Below are 15,513 nucleotides of genomic sequence, written 5' to 3'. Positions count from 1 at the left end.
GTGCAGTACCCTCAAGTCAGAAGAAAGCGTCAGACCCACTGAGAATGGAGTTACAGATGATCATTAGCCACCGTGTAGGTGCTGGAAACTGAAACTGGGTCCCCTGCCAGAGGAACAAATGCTTGGAAACAGTGAGCCATCTCTCTGGCCCCTGGTCTGTTCTCTTTAAGACAGTTAAAAATGGTAGGTAGGGCCAACAAGATGGCCTAGTGGGTAAAGGCGGTTGCAGTACAACCTGGCAAAGAGTTCAACCCCCTAAACCCATATAAAAGTAGGAGAGAACCAGCTCTGCAGAATTGTCCTAATTCCAGACACTTGCTGTGGCATGTGTACCCTCCACAATCTGTGTGTGTGTGTGTGTGTGTGTGTGTGTGTGTGTGTGTGTGTGTATGTGTGTGTGTGTGTGTGTGTGTGTGAGAGAGAGAGAGAGAGAGAGAGAGAGAGAGAGAGAGAGAGAGAGAGAGAGAGAGAGAGAGAGAGGAGCGCTGTAGCTAGAGTTTTCCTGCCTGGCCCACGGTCAGGGCAAATCTCTCTCACCCGCCAGTCCCACAGCCACTCAGACCCAACCAAGTAAACACAGAGACTTATATTGGTTACAAACTGTATGGCCGTGGCAGGCTTCTTGCTAACTGTTCTTACAGCTTAAATTAATCCATTTCTATTAATCTATACCTTGCCACATGGCTTGTGGCTTACTGGCATCTTCACATGCGGCTTGTCATGGTGGCAGCTGGCAGTGTCTCTCTGACTCAGCCTTCCACTTCTCAGCTTTATTCTCCTCCTTGTCCCGCCTACACTTCCTGCCTAGCCAATGGCCAATCAGTGTTTTATTTATTGACTAATCAGCAACACATTTGCCATACAGAACATCCTACAGCAGAGAGCCTATATTATAGATATAGATATACGGACCTTTTATAGATATGCATGAATGACTACAGCTTTGACTGTGTTTAGCTCTAGTAGAGATTATGCTTAATGTGTACTTCTCTTGGTATGGTTACTCTGTAAGGTCTTTTACCCTGAACATGACACCACTGAGGAGAAAAAAGGGAAAAGGACAGAGTACCACAAAATTGAGGGGATCCTTGCAGAGAACCACACACTGAGGTTTTCACATTATCTTTCTTAATCCACACACCAGCCATGTTAGGTAGCTACCACTGTTAGCCCACTTGACAGATGGAGATGTTGAGGCTTAAAGCCATTAAGTCTTCAGGTCCTTATAGCTACTAAGTGTCCAGCTCTTTATGCCTCCTGATATAGAATCTTGAGTGTTCATGTGGCTGAATGACTGTCAACTGTGAATTAAATGCTTCTGTTTTCTTCTTAGCAGAGCTTCTAGGGAGGCTTTTGTTGGTTGGTTGGTTGGTTTCTTGTTTGGTTGGTTGGATTCTTGATTGATTGGTTGGATTCTTGGTTGGTAGATTTCTTGGTTGGTTGGTTTCTTGGTTGGTTGGTTGGATTCTTGGTTGGTTGGTTGGATTCTTGATTGGTTGAATTCTTGGTTGGTTGGTTGGTAGGTTTTTTTGGTTGGTTGGCTGGTTGGATTCTTGGTTGGTTGGATGGGTTTTTTGTTTTTTGTTTTTTTGTGGGTTTTTTTGGGTTTTTTTTTTTTTTTTTGAGATAAACTTGCTGTATATCAGGCTGACCTTGGATGTACTGTGTTCCTGATTCAAACACCCCAGTGCTAGAATTGCAGGCTTATACCCCCACACCCAGATCATGGTAGGTTCTTAGAAAGGAGAAAAATCAGTTAGATGTCACCTTTGACCACTGCAGGGATAGCCCTTTGGTGACTTCAGAGTTCTTCTTTTTCCTGCCTGGAGCCATTTCCATCTCATAGGCATACCCCCCACCCCCACCCCAGAGAAGGATAGTTTGGAGCTCCACAGAGATGGCAGCCTATGCCATCCATTATGTATCAGCCTCAATCTCTTATTTCAGAAGTTAAGCACTTCGGCCAGGTGAAAATTACAGTACTCCTAATAAAGTTCTGAGTCATTTCTGACCCGTGTTTCATGAAAATAAATATTTAATACAGAAATCTGTAACTCTAAGTCATGTGTTAGATCCATATGTGTGCTGTTAGGCATTGTACTTCAGGCAGTTAGTGATGTTATGAGATGTGTGAAAGATGTGCAGGTATTTTTACAATTACATGAAATATTAATGGATAAGTTTAAAGGAGATTTTGCCATGAGAGGTAGTGATAGCCAGAAGATGAAACGTGCAGATTAAGTGCAGCCCTTTCCCAAAGGTCAAAACTTCTCAGCTTCCCCTCAAGACCGTTTTATGCCCGAGATTTTACTCAACCTGGGTACACAGGTATATGACATAGGTATGACATCAGATATTTACTGATAATAAATCACAAATTTATTTTAAAACAGTTCTTTGGAGATGGAAGAGACGGCTCAGTAGGTAAGAGCTGTTGCTGAGCAAGCAGGGGGACTTGAGTTTCCATCCCTCACACCGACATGAAAAGCCGGGTGTGGCTTCACTGGCTTGTGACACTGGCACTGGGAGGGTGAAGCAGGAGGATGCCTGAGGCTGCCAGCTTTAGCTTAGCTCCGACTTCAGCGAGAGACCCTGCCTCAAGGGAATAAGATGAAGAGTGATGAAATGGGACACACCCAACTCCTCCTCTGGCCTCTGCACACACACACACACACACACACACACACACACACACACACACACACACACCCCCAAAATTTAAAAAAAACAGTTCTTTGGTATGCATATAGTTTTGCCATTCGTTAATAAAATAATGAAAGCAAATTTGCATGCTAGTGAGATTTATAATACTTGATTGTTTTTCCATAAAGAACTGCATCTTGGGCTGAGCCCTGGACTCTGCAGGATGCGGAGCGTCTTCACATCTTTCAGAGTTTATATATTGATTTCATCATAGTCAGTGCCGTGGTCTGGTATGCAGCTCTTTCGGTGGAATACTTGATTAGTGTGTATCAAGCCCCAGGTTTGATTCCAGTACTTCCTGAAACCTTCATGTTGGCACACACTGTAATTTCAGCACATGGGAGGTAAAGGCAGGAGGATCAGGTGTTCAAGGTCGTTCTCAGCTACGTAAGCTCAACCCGAGTTATATGAGACTGTTTTAAAAACAAAATAGAGCCTAAGGAGACGGCTTGCTGGGTAAAAGTGCTTTTTGTGCAAGCATGAGGACCTGAGCTGTAATCCTCAGCAACTATGAATTTGTTTTTAAGGCTTGACTGTACATACCTGTAACCCCAACGTGGGGAGGCAGGAACAGCCAGAATTAGCCAGAATCAGCCAGCCTCGCCGAAATTGCAAGTTTCCACTGGGAAAGCCTGTCTCAAGGCAGTAAATCAGAGAGTAGTAGACACCCATCATCCTCGACTGTCCTCTATGTGCATATGCATGGGCTCACACACACACACACACACACACATACACACACACACACACACACACACACACACACACACACACACACACCAGGAGATGTACGTGTGTGGGTTTATAGCTGAGTCTTTGATCCACGTGTCTGGTCTGGAGTAGTAGTACCGTGTTGTATTTCTTACTGTTGGCTCTGTGGTATAACTTGAAGTCAGGAATGTCCATGTTATTCTTTTTGCTGAGGATTGCTTTAGCTATCTGGGGTCTTTTGAGCTTCCAATATGAATTATGAGATAGTCTTTTCTTTCTTTTTGTTGCTTTTTGTTTTGTTTTGTTTTTTTAAGAATAGCATTGAAATTTTGATTCCTGGTTTCCTTGGGGCTTTTTATCATGAATGGATTTAGATTTTGTCAAAAGCCTTTTCTGAATCTACTAAGATGATTATGAGGTTTCTGTTTTTTAATGTATATGTGTGATTTATTATGTTTTTATGTTGATTTGTGTATTTGAGCCATCCCTGCATCTCTGAAATGAGGCAAACTGGATCACAGTAAGTGATGTTTCTGAGGTGTTCTTGAATTTAATTTGCAAGTATCTTACTGAGATTTTCTGTACCTATGTTCATTAGGGAAATTTCTAGAGTTTTCTTTTTGTGTTGATGTTATTTCTGTCTATTTTAGTATCAGGGTAATACTAGCTTCATAAGAAGATCTTGGTGGCATTCCTTATGTTTCTGTTTTTGGATTCATTTGATAAGCATTGATATTAGTTCTTCTTTAAAGATCTGACAGAAAGCACCAACGCCATCTGCCCAGGAGTCTTTAGCTGGGAGACTTCTTTTTTGTTTTTATTGCTTTCAGCTCATATATATAGAGAGCAGGAAATGAGATTAAAACAGTAAAAACAAAAACATATATATATTTGGTTCTCTCTCTTTGATCTGACTAAGGCTTTTGTCAGTGTTGTTTAAATCTTTTCAAAGAGTGACCTTTTGGTGCTGGAGAGATGGTGCAGCAGTGAAGGGCACACACTGTCCGTCCTTCCAGAGAACCTAAGTTCAGTTCCCAGCACCCATGTGGGACATCTCAGAACCACCTGTAGCTTCAGCTCTAGTGAGATCCACCACCTCTGGTCTCTTTGGGTACTGGCATACAAGTGCACATGCCCACACAGAGACTTACACACATACATACGGTATGTATGTGTATATATATGTGTGTATGTGTGTGTATAATTAAAAAAAATATATTTTTATTTTAATTAAAATTTTAATTAATTTAAATTTTTTAATTAATAATTTTAAAAGAACCAGATTTTTGTTTCATTAATTCTTTGTATTGTTTTTGTTCATTTCCATTTCATTAATTTCTGCCCTGATCTTAAGTTTCTTTATACATACTGATCACTAAGTTATTTGAGATCTGTCTGGTTTTTGAATGTAGGCAATCATAGGTAAATTTCTTCTTAGGCCTGCTTGCCTTGTATCTCATAATTGTTTTTTTTTCTTATGTCATGTTTTATTTTCATTTGATTCTAGAAATTTTTTAAATTTTCTTCTTGATTTCTTTGATGAATCACGCACCGTTCAGTAGTGTGTTCCAGATCCGTGAGTTTGCGTATGTCCTAACACAATACATACAGTTCATGGATGCTCTGCTTTGATATATGCTGAAGAATAATGGTAGGAAAATATTAGAGGTCTTTGTTTTCCATATTACAGAAAGTCATAAATCAAGGCAAGTTTAGAATACACTGGTGAGAGCGTCAGAGAAGTGCTTACGGCAAGATGGGGGGAGGCTTTTCTGTGGGCCTCAGACGCTGTCCGATGACACTGTTTGTTTGTTGGAAGCTAGTGGTCTGCTAAGTTACTAGGTTTCAAAAAGTTTGTATCTGTTAGTTACAGGGTGATGGTTCCAACATAGAGGTAGGCAAAGGATGGCTACTGGGGGAGAGGGAAGCTAAAGGTAGCCTGAAATCAGTGAATTAGCCCTGGCCCTGCAACAGTCCAATCTCTAATCAGTCAATGGTCTCTGCGACAGCTTCTTTCCAGGAGTTCTGGGTCATGTTACGTTCCTATAAGAGCAGAAAACTTTGTACAGTAAAAATACGGAATTTATACCATTCAGTGGTGTTGAATCTGCGCCAAGGTTTTTGGGGGACATTTGTTGGTGTCCCATATGGTAACGACGTGCACATTGTAAAGTGCATATTGTGTGTTCCAGAACTAAGGCTTCAGTGAGATCACGTGATGCTACCTGGGCTGTATGTATTCTAAGGTGCATATGTGGAAACCAGAGGACAGTTTTTGAGAGTTGGGTCCTGCCTTCCACCTTGTTTGGGTTTTGTTTCTTTGTTTGTTTAAAGCCAAGGGAGGGAGGCTTTGATCAGTAGAGAAACATTCTGGGTGGCGGGAAGTTGTCCGGTTTCTACATTGTTGAAAATAGGCTCTCTTGGCCATTGGCTTCCTGACAACCTTCCTGTCTTGGTTCCATCTTTCCCCTAAGAGTGCTGCGATCCCAGATTCACACTGCCGCATTCAGCTTTTTATGTGGGGTTTGGGGGTCAAACTCAAGTCATCTGGCTTGTGAGGCAAGCATTTTTACCCACCAAGCCCGTCTCCCTACAGCTTCATTCCATGTTTGACTTGTTGTTTTTTTGTTGTTTTTGTTTTGGTAGTCCTATGTTCAGAAACCTTTTATGTTGCCGGATTTTTCATAACACGTGTCTTCATTTGTTTACAAAGCCGGGGTTTGGATCGGTGACATGCCAAAGCAGATGTCTTACTTGGATGCCAAAGAGTTTGTGAAACTATGGGAAAATATGGATTTGTACATTGCAAAGCAGAATGAAATCAAGGATTGCATCATAGTTCTACTTAGGTGTTGGCTCCGGTAGTTTAAGTAGACTCTTGAAGCAAAGCATGCGTTTCCCCATCTGTACATGGGAATAGAGGAGTGTGTGGTGTGTGGTAAGGATCTGGTTTTAGTACCACATTCATTAGGAATAAGTAATACCAATAAAAGATAGGAATCATTCATTTCATTATCAGAGAGCCTACAGAATTCTTAATTAATAGCAAACATTTGTGGCAACATTTTTTAACCAACCCCCCCAAACCCCCACCTCCCCCACCTCCTACTCCCCACCCCCAAATGCAATATATAAAACATTCACTGAAATGATTTCTGCCGTCAGGGTTTAGGGCTAGCAGATAAAGCAGGGTTACTGTTTCAAAAAGTTACTGAGGACTCCCTAATAGGAGTTTTCTGCTGCCCATAATAGGTTTCTCCGCCAACGAAATAAACCAGAATTGAAAAAGTATAACAACAGGTTTATTTGAGCAAAGCAACTCCCGGGTGGGTTCTCCAGTCCCAGAGATCGAGGCTGGAAAAGCCACGCCCACAAATGAAAGCAGGGAGATGATACAGCAGGTTGTAGGTGAGGGGGTGATGACGTGTCCTCCACAAACTGGGTTTGTGCTCTAGTGTGGTCAAAAGCTGAGCACTTTAGGTGGGGACTTGGGCTGCTGGCAGCTTCAGGGGAGGAGCTGCCAAGGATTCAGAACTAGGGCTTTTTGGCGCCTTTTCTTTCTTGGAGATCTCTCTGAGAGGGTGGGGTTTGGAGAGAGAGGAATGGGGCTTTCCAGATTATGCAGAGGTGAGCTAGAGGTTCCAATGGAACACTACTGACTTGAAGATCACAGAGCCAGAGCCCCGTGACCTGGTACTGGTGGCCTGTGTCCAGGCCTGCACTTCTCGGAAGCACTGTGGTGGGATGGGAGGCTATGAACTGATTACCATCTCTAGGCTCAGGGTTCAGAACTTACAGACAGACAGACACACACACACACACACACACTCGGGTCTGGGGGAACACTACTCTATGAGAATCCTCAGGCCACTTTCAGCTCTTCTAGGGTTGCATGTAATTGGTTTTTTTCCTTCTATCCCCACCCCCAACTCCTTTGGATTCGTTTCAGGTTTAAATAAAGGGCAGATTAGTCATCCAGGTTGCTCACTTCCTCATTAAGTGAAAATAGTAAGAAGGCAGGAGAGCTTAATACTGCCACTTAGAATTGTGGCCTGCCAGAGGTGGTCAAATGAAAATTTTGAGTAAACTAAGAAGACGGCTGATAACTTAGTTATTACAGATTCATCAGTTGGTATTAACAGATGATGTCAGCAGAAAAAGAAGGTCTCACAATCTTTGCCTCTAAGGTATGGCCCTACCCCAAAAACTAAGAAATAACGAATCAGTTTTTTATGTAACTAACCAGTTATATAACTAATCAGGCTAGAAATTGATGTCTGACAGTAATTCCAACAGCTCTTTACCCTAACAAAGACCCCTGGAGCCCGGAGCAAGGATGGGCCTGGTGTAGGAAGCTCAGGGAATATACTGGGAGAGAAGGCCTCTTCAGAAGGTAACCCTTGAAGAAAGCTATACTCATAGGTAGATGAAGGCAGGAGAAAACGTGTTGGTTTTATTTGTTGTATTGTGGTTTGCGGGGCTGGGGTTCAAGCTCAAATGCTAGGCAAATATCTTACCCCCGAGGACACCCCTAGCTTAAGAAATAACATTTTACTGGAGAAGAGCAAATCCTTGTGAAGTTAGTTAGGAAGTCAGGAAAAATATTACCCCTCTGAGGTTACGTTTTTGAGGTAGGATGTTAGTTACGCTTGTGAGCAGCTCCTGTTAGAAGTCTGGCGTTTGTCCCAAATCATGCTTTATTAGATAGATGCTAACAAGGTTGCACACACTCTTAAGTGGAAAACGTTGCAATTCATTTTAATTCTAATTAACACAGAATGTATGGAGACCAGTATTTTTACAAGTCAGAATATAAATCCATATTCCTGAAGGGATTTCTCTAGAAGGGTCAATGTCCTCTATGAGGATTCTGGGAGAGGGTAGGGTCCTACAGCATCAGGCAAGTCTACCATGTTAAAATCGTCTTTACCTCCACATTGAAACTAACAAATCCATCTGGAAGAAAAAAATGTGCTTTTGTATTGGTAAGAAATCCAATTGTTTCAATGTACAGAGTATACACCACATTTCATTCAAACTTCCCATTAACACAGCCAGGTCTTAACTCAATATGAGAGTCTAGAAAAGCAAAAGCCAATTTAGGGATTTTTCTCTGGGGGAGGGGAGAAAATGCTGTGTGTCACTTCACGAAGTCTGTGTCCTGACTGGAGCTGTTTTGAGTAGAGAGAAGTTTAGATGAATAAAGAAAAACTAACATGCAATCTTGCTGTTTGGGAAGCTGTTACGATTGCGTGGCAGATTCCAGTGTATTATTGGCCTTGCCAGCATGTTTTGTTGTTGGGTTGTTTTTATATTTTATCCCAATTGCATGGGGTGCACAGCAGCGTAAGCCTTGCTTCATCATCATGTGCCATACAACTTCAAGCACTGGCCAGTTCCCTGAAGTGTTTGGGACACACACACACACACACACACACACACACACTCACACACTCACTCACTCACTCACTCTCACCTGTCTCCCGGGGATTGCTGCTCTCCGCCTCTGTGCCCGGGAATACTGTACCTGTGTACATGCAGATTGGCTGCTTGGAAACCTGGGCCACCAGGTCACGTGGTTGTTGCTATGAGTGTGGAGGTGCATTTTTTCTTTTCTTTCTTCCTCCTCCTGTCCTCCTTTTCTTTTAACTGGAGGGAAGGGGCATCGCGGGTTCCTATTCTTTCCAAGCTCCAGTGCAAAAAGCCTTGGATTCCTCGCTTCTCACTGCTGGATTATCTTTGGCTTCCTTTTAGGGTGCCACACCTCCCATTGAGGCTACACCTCTGGACTTTCCTCACGAACGAGGAGCCTTTGAGGCCACAGTGGAGAGAAGTAGGCCTCAGCCTGCAGAAGTCCTCCATGTCTGCAAGACCCAGGTGGCCGAGCTGGAGCTGTGGCTGCAACAAGCCAACGTGGCGTTTGAGCCGGAAACATTAGACACAGGCATGCAGCAGGTGGTGGAACAGGAGCTGGCTGGGTGCCAGGTAAGACGGCCAGGCAGGAGCTTAGGGTTTGCCTAGTCACCCGTCTCCTGCCAAGATGGGGCAAATTGCTCTTAAAGCGGCAGTGTGCTTCTCCCGTGCCTCTAACCCCCCCATTTATTTTAGCCTCAGCTCATCGTTTTCGATGTTGAGTCTTTGAAATTCTTTGTGTAGTCCGTCCCTTGGAGGGGACAGAAGTGAATAACAAACAGACCAGAGTCCAGAATCCAAAGCCAGCCCCAACGTATTAACTGTGAGCGTGGACCAATTCTCTTTTCAACCTTCTTTTTCTCCTCCAGTAGAGTAGGTGAGCGCACAGAAATCTTGTCACGGTTGAATGAGGTGAGCTCACAGTGTCTGATACTAAACTGTGCTCAAGATCTGCTATTGCTTTGAATCTGCAATCGCAAGATTGTGAATAAATAATTAACTCATCAGAACGAAACTAAACGTCATCAATGTGCAAGATTCCAAAGACCAAGTAGAAGAGCTTTGTGGCCGTGTATAGCAGGAGTTCTCTGAGTCTGGGAAGAGTGAGCACGTCAGCTTCCTTGTCTGAAGTCACTCTAAGAATAGCTTGCCAGCTCAGCCCAAAGCCTGCGATCTCTATGTCTCTCCAGGGAGGACCTGGGGTGACGACACCTCAGCAGCCTAGTTGCTGTCACAACAGCAGAGGCTTCCTGGCTGTTTATTGTGGCCTCTCCCCAAGCTGTGTCCAGCAGACCAGCCTTAACCTCCTACCAGGGATGAAGACATGTCCTGTCTCAGTGTCTCTCAAGGCACTGGCCTTGCCACCAGAAGCTCTTTCTGCAGGAACCTGTCCTGTGGTTGGGGTAGCCAACTCCACTGGAGGTGGGCCACCTCCCTTTCGTCAACCCAGAACTACCTGCAAAGGGAGGAGACAGGACTAGGGATTGTCCTGATAGTTCTAACGATCCATTTGTCTGCTCGGACACTGGCTTTCTGGTTGGCCTCCCCAGTGTTGAAGTTAAAACCCAGAAACAGACTGGAGCAGCACGAAGTTGTACCCCAGGTGTCCCCAAGTTCCTTAAGGCTATCTGATACTGATTTGCTACCAAGCAGGTAGACCTCATGCTGATGGCTTGGTCACCACCAGCATGCTATTTTGCATCCATTTTGAAGAGTGAGGGACTCTGCAAAGACAAGATGTGCCCACCAGGTGGCAGTAGCACCCAACAAGCCTGCTGTGGGCAGACTTGGCAGGACTGTGAGTCTAAGGAACCAGGAAGTTCTTCATAGAGGTTAAAGGTGGAGGTGGGGAGCATGGATTCTCAGGGGGCTTAGGCATCTACATGATGTTCCAACATGATGGAGAGACTAGATCAGAGGACAGCAAAGGCATTTTATAGACTAGTCTTCCCCGGGGCAGAGCTCACAGGTGGAGGATGCGGTTTTCAGGCTCTAACTGGCTGAAAATATGCTTCATTTGAACTGCATTTAAAGATCACTGATTATATAAAAATTTGGTTTGGCAATGGTGGGCTTTGAACCTGTTCAGTCAGTAGGTAGAGGGCTTGCTCAGCATGCACGAAGTCCTGCGTTCATTCTGAGCAAGGTATGACCCACGTGTGGCATGTACCTATAATCTCAGCAATTAAGAACAGAGGCAGGAAGATCAGGAGTTCAGGGTCATCCTTGGCTACATAGTGAATTTGTGGCCAGCCTGGGCTACATGAGACCCTGTCTCAAAACAAACACACAAAATATGGGAATTAAATAGCAATTTTGTTATTCTTATTTTTACATTCATAGAAGTTATAAGATCCTGACAAGATTGGAAAAATTGATCCTCTCGTATCCGGTAGTTTTGTCTGATTGAATCAACAATTTGGAAGGTCACTTGGGAGAATATGAAATGTTCTTTTCCTTTGATTTAATAATGCCTTTAAAACAAAGAAAAACAAATAAACCAGGGTCTTACCATGTAGCCCAGGTTGACCTGGAACTGTTTTGTAGAGCAGGCTAACCTGGGACTCACAGAGATCTGCCTGTCTCTGCCTCCTAAGTGCTTACTCAGAAAAAAAAATTTAAAAAGGAAGGAAGGAAGGAAGGGAGAGAGAGAAAGAGGGGAAGGGAGAGAGGAAATGATAAAAATGGAAAAAATTTTTAAAGAAAAAAATGTGGATCAAAGACATGTGGATCTCTGAGTTCAAGGTCAAGCTGGTCTACAAAGTGACTTCCAGGCCAGCCGAGAATACCTAGTGAGACCCTGTATCAAAAACAGAAAAGAAAGAAAGAAAAAATATTGTTCCTCTGAAAATAGGGAGCTGGAGAGGTGGCTCAGCAGTTAAGAGCACTAGCGCTGGCTACTCTTCCAGGGAACCTGGGTTCGATTCCCAGCACCCACATGGCAGCTCACAACCATCTATAACTCCAGTCCCAGGAATCTGATTCTCTCTTCCGGTCTCTGAGGGTGCTGCATCCACTTAGTACACAGATACACTTGCAAGCAAAATACCCATACACATAAAAAAATTAATAATGATAAAACTTGAAAGAAATCTTTAAGGTGATGACAAAATGACAACAGCATTAATTGGTAAACTGAAGATCTGGAAACAGCTTAAGCAACCAGGAAGCTAAGCGAGTCGTGAAATGTCAGTTTGAGGCTATTGAAATGGTCGCTGGGAAACATCAGTTGTAAACATATAAAATATTTGCATAAAACCACTACGTGGGTAAGCAAGCCAGCATACAGTTGTGACTGCCTTTGTGAACAGCCACTCCAAAAGTGCATACTGTTGAAGCTCTGAAGAACCCAGAGGGATTCGATAAGTAGTTTTCTGGGATAAAGAGGTGGTGAGATACATGACTAGAAAATCTGTTTGGAGGTAGAGTGTTTCTTTAACTGAACTTAGTCTCAGTCTCAGGTGGAGTTTTGTGCCGGTGGCCTTGGTGCTGGAATGTGAGGTGTGCACAAGACTGCTTACTCTGTGCCCAACCAGTTGGCATGGTTTCATGGACTCCTGAGCTTTGGAAGAGTATAGGAATCTGTTGAGGGGGCATGCAAAGAGCCTGAATTATTGGGAAATGCACTTTCTGCAGCCGATTTATTTTTAGACTCTTGTGTAGCTCTGTAGTTTTTCTTTTACTCTTTACGGGGGCCGGGGGGGGGGGGGGGGCACCACCCAGCTCCCAAATAATCACACTTGGAGTCTTATTCTTACTTATGAATGCCCAGCCTTAGCTTGGCCTATTTCTAGCCAACTTTTCTTAACTTAAATTTTCCCATCGACCTTTTGCCTCTGGGCTTTTATCCTTCTCTATTCTATATACCTTTCTTTACTTCTCACTCCATGGCTTGCTGTGTAGCTGATTGGCTGGCCCCTGATGTCCTCCTCGCCTTCTTTTTCTCCTCAATCTTTCTTCCCAGATTTCTCCTTCTGTTTATTCTCTCTGCCTGCCAGCCCCGCTTATCCTTTCTCCTGCCTAACTATTGGCCGTTCAGGTCATCATTAGATCAATCAGTTGTTTCAGGCAGGCAAAGTAACACAGCTTCACAGAGTTCAGCAAATATAACATACAAGAATGCAACACATCTTTGCATCATTAAACAGATGTTCCACAGCATAAACAGATATAACACATCTTCAACTAATATTCTACAATGTAGATCGGTTAGTTCTATCAGTCCCTAAGTATTTTATGTTCCAAATTATTCCTGTGTTCTCATCTTTTGAAGGCTTGATTAGCTTGAGAAAGAGGAAGAAATGAACAAGAGGAAGAACCGTCAAATAAGTGTGTGGAATTCTTAGTTTAGTTCCTTGTTTGACACTTGAGCTATAACAGAAAAGGGGGAAATATTCAGGGTTTTCCACTTAATCTTGTGCTTGAATACTCTACATGATTTTAAATCATTAAACCCAAAGCACATGGATTAAGGCAAAAATCCACAGAGTTAATTCGATGATTCCTCACAATAAATCTAGAAGATGAATTCTGTCATTTTCTCCATTTTACACATTAGCTGAGGGCACTCACACAGGGTTCCTGAGTAAACATGGCTACTACGTGGCCAGACTGACATTCAAACCCAGATAGACTATTTAGCATCTGTGTTGTTAGCCAGCAGGAATCACTGGGCATCATAATCTAGTGTTTCTGGGGCGATTACAGGGTTACTTCCTGTAACATCTGTGCTCAGGGTTGATTTAGTTGCACCCCTGCTTTTCATCACAGAATGATGTCAAAATTTGTGTTTTTCCAAGGTCCCTTCCATCCTGTTTCTGGGTCTTCTTTTATATTCTGAGGTAAAGAAAGTAAATCTCACTTATTTTGGCAAATGATACTTGTTGTAAACTGACACCATGGGTCAGCACTGTAGCTCAACAGTAGGCAGCATGCTCTGTGTGCACACGGACCCTGGTTCAATCCCTACCCCACCTCCTAAACTCCACTGTGGATAATGCAGGGATGTTCTCTCCTAGGCTATGCTGACAGAGATTGAGCACAAGGTCGCTTCTCTGTTAGACACTTGCAGAGACCAGGGCCTGGGAGACTGTGGAGCCACTCAGCAAGAGGCTGAAGCCCTCTCCTGGAAACTCAAGACTGTGAAGTGCAACTTGGAAAAGGTCCAGATGATGCTTCAGGAGAAGTATAGCGAGGACCAGGTGAGCGTGAGGCTGTGCGGACATTGCAGAGCCTGCCAGCAGCACTCTGGGCGGAGGTGACAGAGCAAATGCCCAGACACTGTCCTCATTAAAGAGTCACAGGATGTTAAGGCGGAAGAAGAGGACGCACAGACTTCTGGGATTGCGCTTTCATTTCAGGTTTCTAGGCCTAGGTGGCTATTGGTGGCTGCAGATTGGCCTGAACAGATTCAATGAGGCTGAAGATTCTATTGATTATGAGCTCTGATATAGAAAATTTTTCATAGGGAAGGGTGTGTTTTAAAGGAATTGGGGGGGGGGGGGCAGCAATATGCCTTAGGGGGTAAAAGAAATTGCCCTGTAAGCTTAATGACCTGAGTTTAACCCCCTGAACCCATGGTAGAAGGAGAGGACCAACTCGCACAAGTTGTCAACTGACTTCCACATGTTCACCATAGCACGAGAGTGCATGCATGCACATACAGAGAGAGAGAGAGAGAGAATAACAAATAAATTTAAATTTTTTATAAAAGAAGGAATTTTGTGACCCTGACTAGAAGATGAGCCTTTGTAGAAAATATATAAATATAGGTAGATAGGATTAAAATTTTATATCAGGACTGTGACTGTAGCTCAGTTGGTAGAGTGCGTGCGTGCACGAAGACCTGGGTTCAATCCTAACCACAGCAGGTAATCCTAGCACTGGGAAGGTGGAGGTAGGCAGATCAAAAATTCAAGGTCATCCCTTGGTAATCAAGTTTGAGATCACCCCGTCTCAAAAAAATCAAATGAATTGATAGTGCACACCTTTAATTCCAGCACTCAGGAGGCAAGTGGATCTATCTCTAGAGTTCAAGGCCAGCCTGGTCTACATAGCAAGTTCCAGGACAACCAAGGCTACATAGTGAGACCTGTCTCAAAATAAATAAATAAATAGATAGATAGATAAATAGATAAATAAATAAAATATAATAAAATAAAAATTTAATTCATAAAGACAAAATCCATTTCGAGGGTACTTTTGTTACTCATTTAGAAATATGTATTTCTGCTGATCAGACTATCGTATAGTGAAGGTATCCTCATGACATCTAAAGCATTCTGTGTTTTTAAGTGAAATGTGCATCTTAGAAGTAGATCTCACTGTAGAAGATTTGCGTGAAAGCTTCTGAGTGGTTCCACTTGGGGACCCAGATTCATAGGAATGAGGGTGGCTGTGGGTACACAGGTTATATGGTCTCTGTCATCCTGAGGTTTTTCCTCTATAAAAAAAAAAAAAAGTAAAGTAACTGGATGATGGTGGCACAAGTCTTTAATCCCAGTACTCTGGAGGTGGATCACTGTGAGTTCCAGGCAAACTTGGTCTACAAAGTAAGTTCCAGGACAGCTAGGGCTGCACAAAGAAACACAGCCTCTAAAAAAAACTGTGCGTGTGTGTGTGTGTGTGTGTGTGTGTGTGTGTGTGTGTGTGTGTGTATTATATATATATATATAATACAATACATAT

At 43.2% G+C, this 15,513-nt stretch overlaps 1 protein-coding gene across 1 annotated transcript in view; it reads left to right on the top strand.

Moving 5' to 3' along the window:
• Syne2 (spectrin repeat containing nuclear envelope protein 2) overlaps positions 1-15,513 on the top strand; it is a 321,778-nt gene that overhangs the window by 212,140 nt on the left and 94,125 nt on the right. Inside the window, 2 exon segments of the mRNA XM_052739574.1 lie at positions 9,169-9,399; positions 13,845-14,027. Of these exon segments, the coding sequence (XP_052595534.1) occupies positions 9,169-9,399; positions 13,845-14,027 (414 nt within the window).

The sequence above is a fragment of the Peromyscus californicus genome, unplaced genomic scaffold (genome assembly GCF_007827085.1).
Source record: "Peromyscus californicus insignis strain IS unplaced genomic scaffold, ASM782708v3 Scaffold_15__1_contigs__length_86483966, whole genome shotgun sequence".
Taxonomy (NCBI): Eukaryota; Metazoa; Chordata; class Mammalia; order Rodentia; family Cricetidae; genus Peromyscus; species Peromyscus californicus.
The sequence above is the reverse complement of the archived record's forward strand: the minus strand, read 5'-3'. Positions and strand labels throughout refer to the sequence as shown.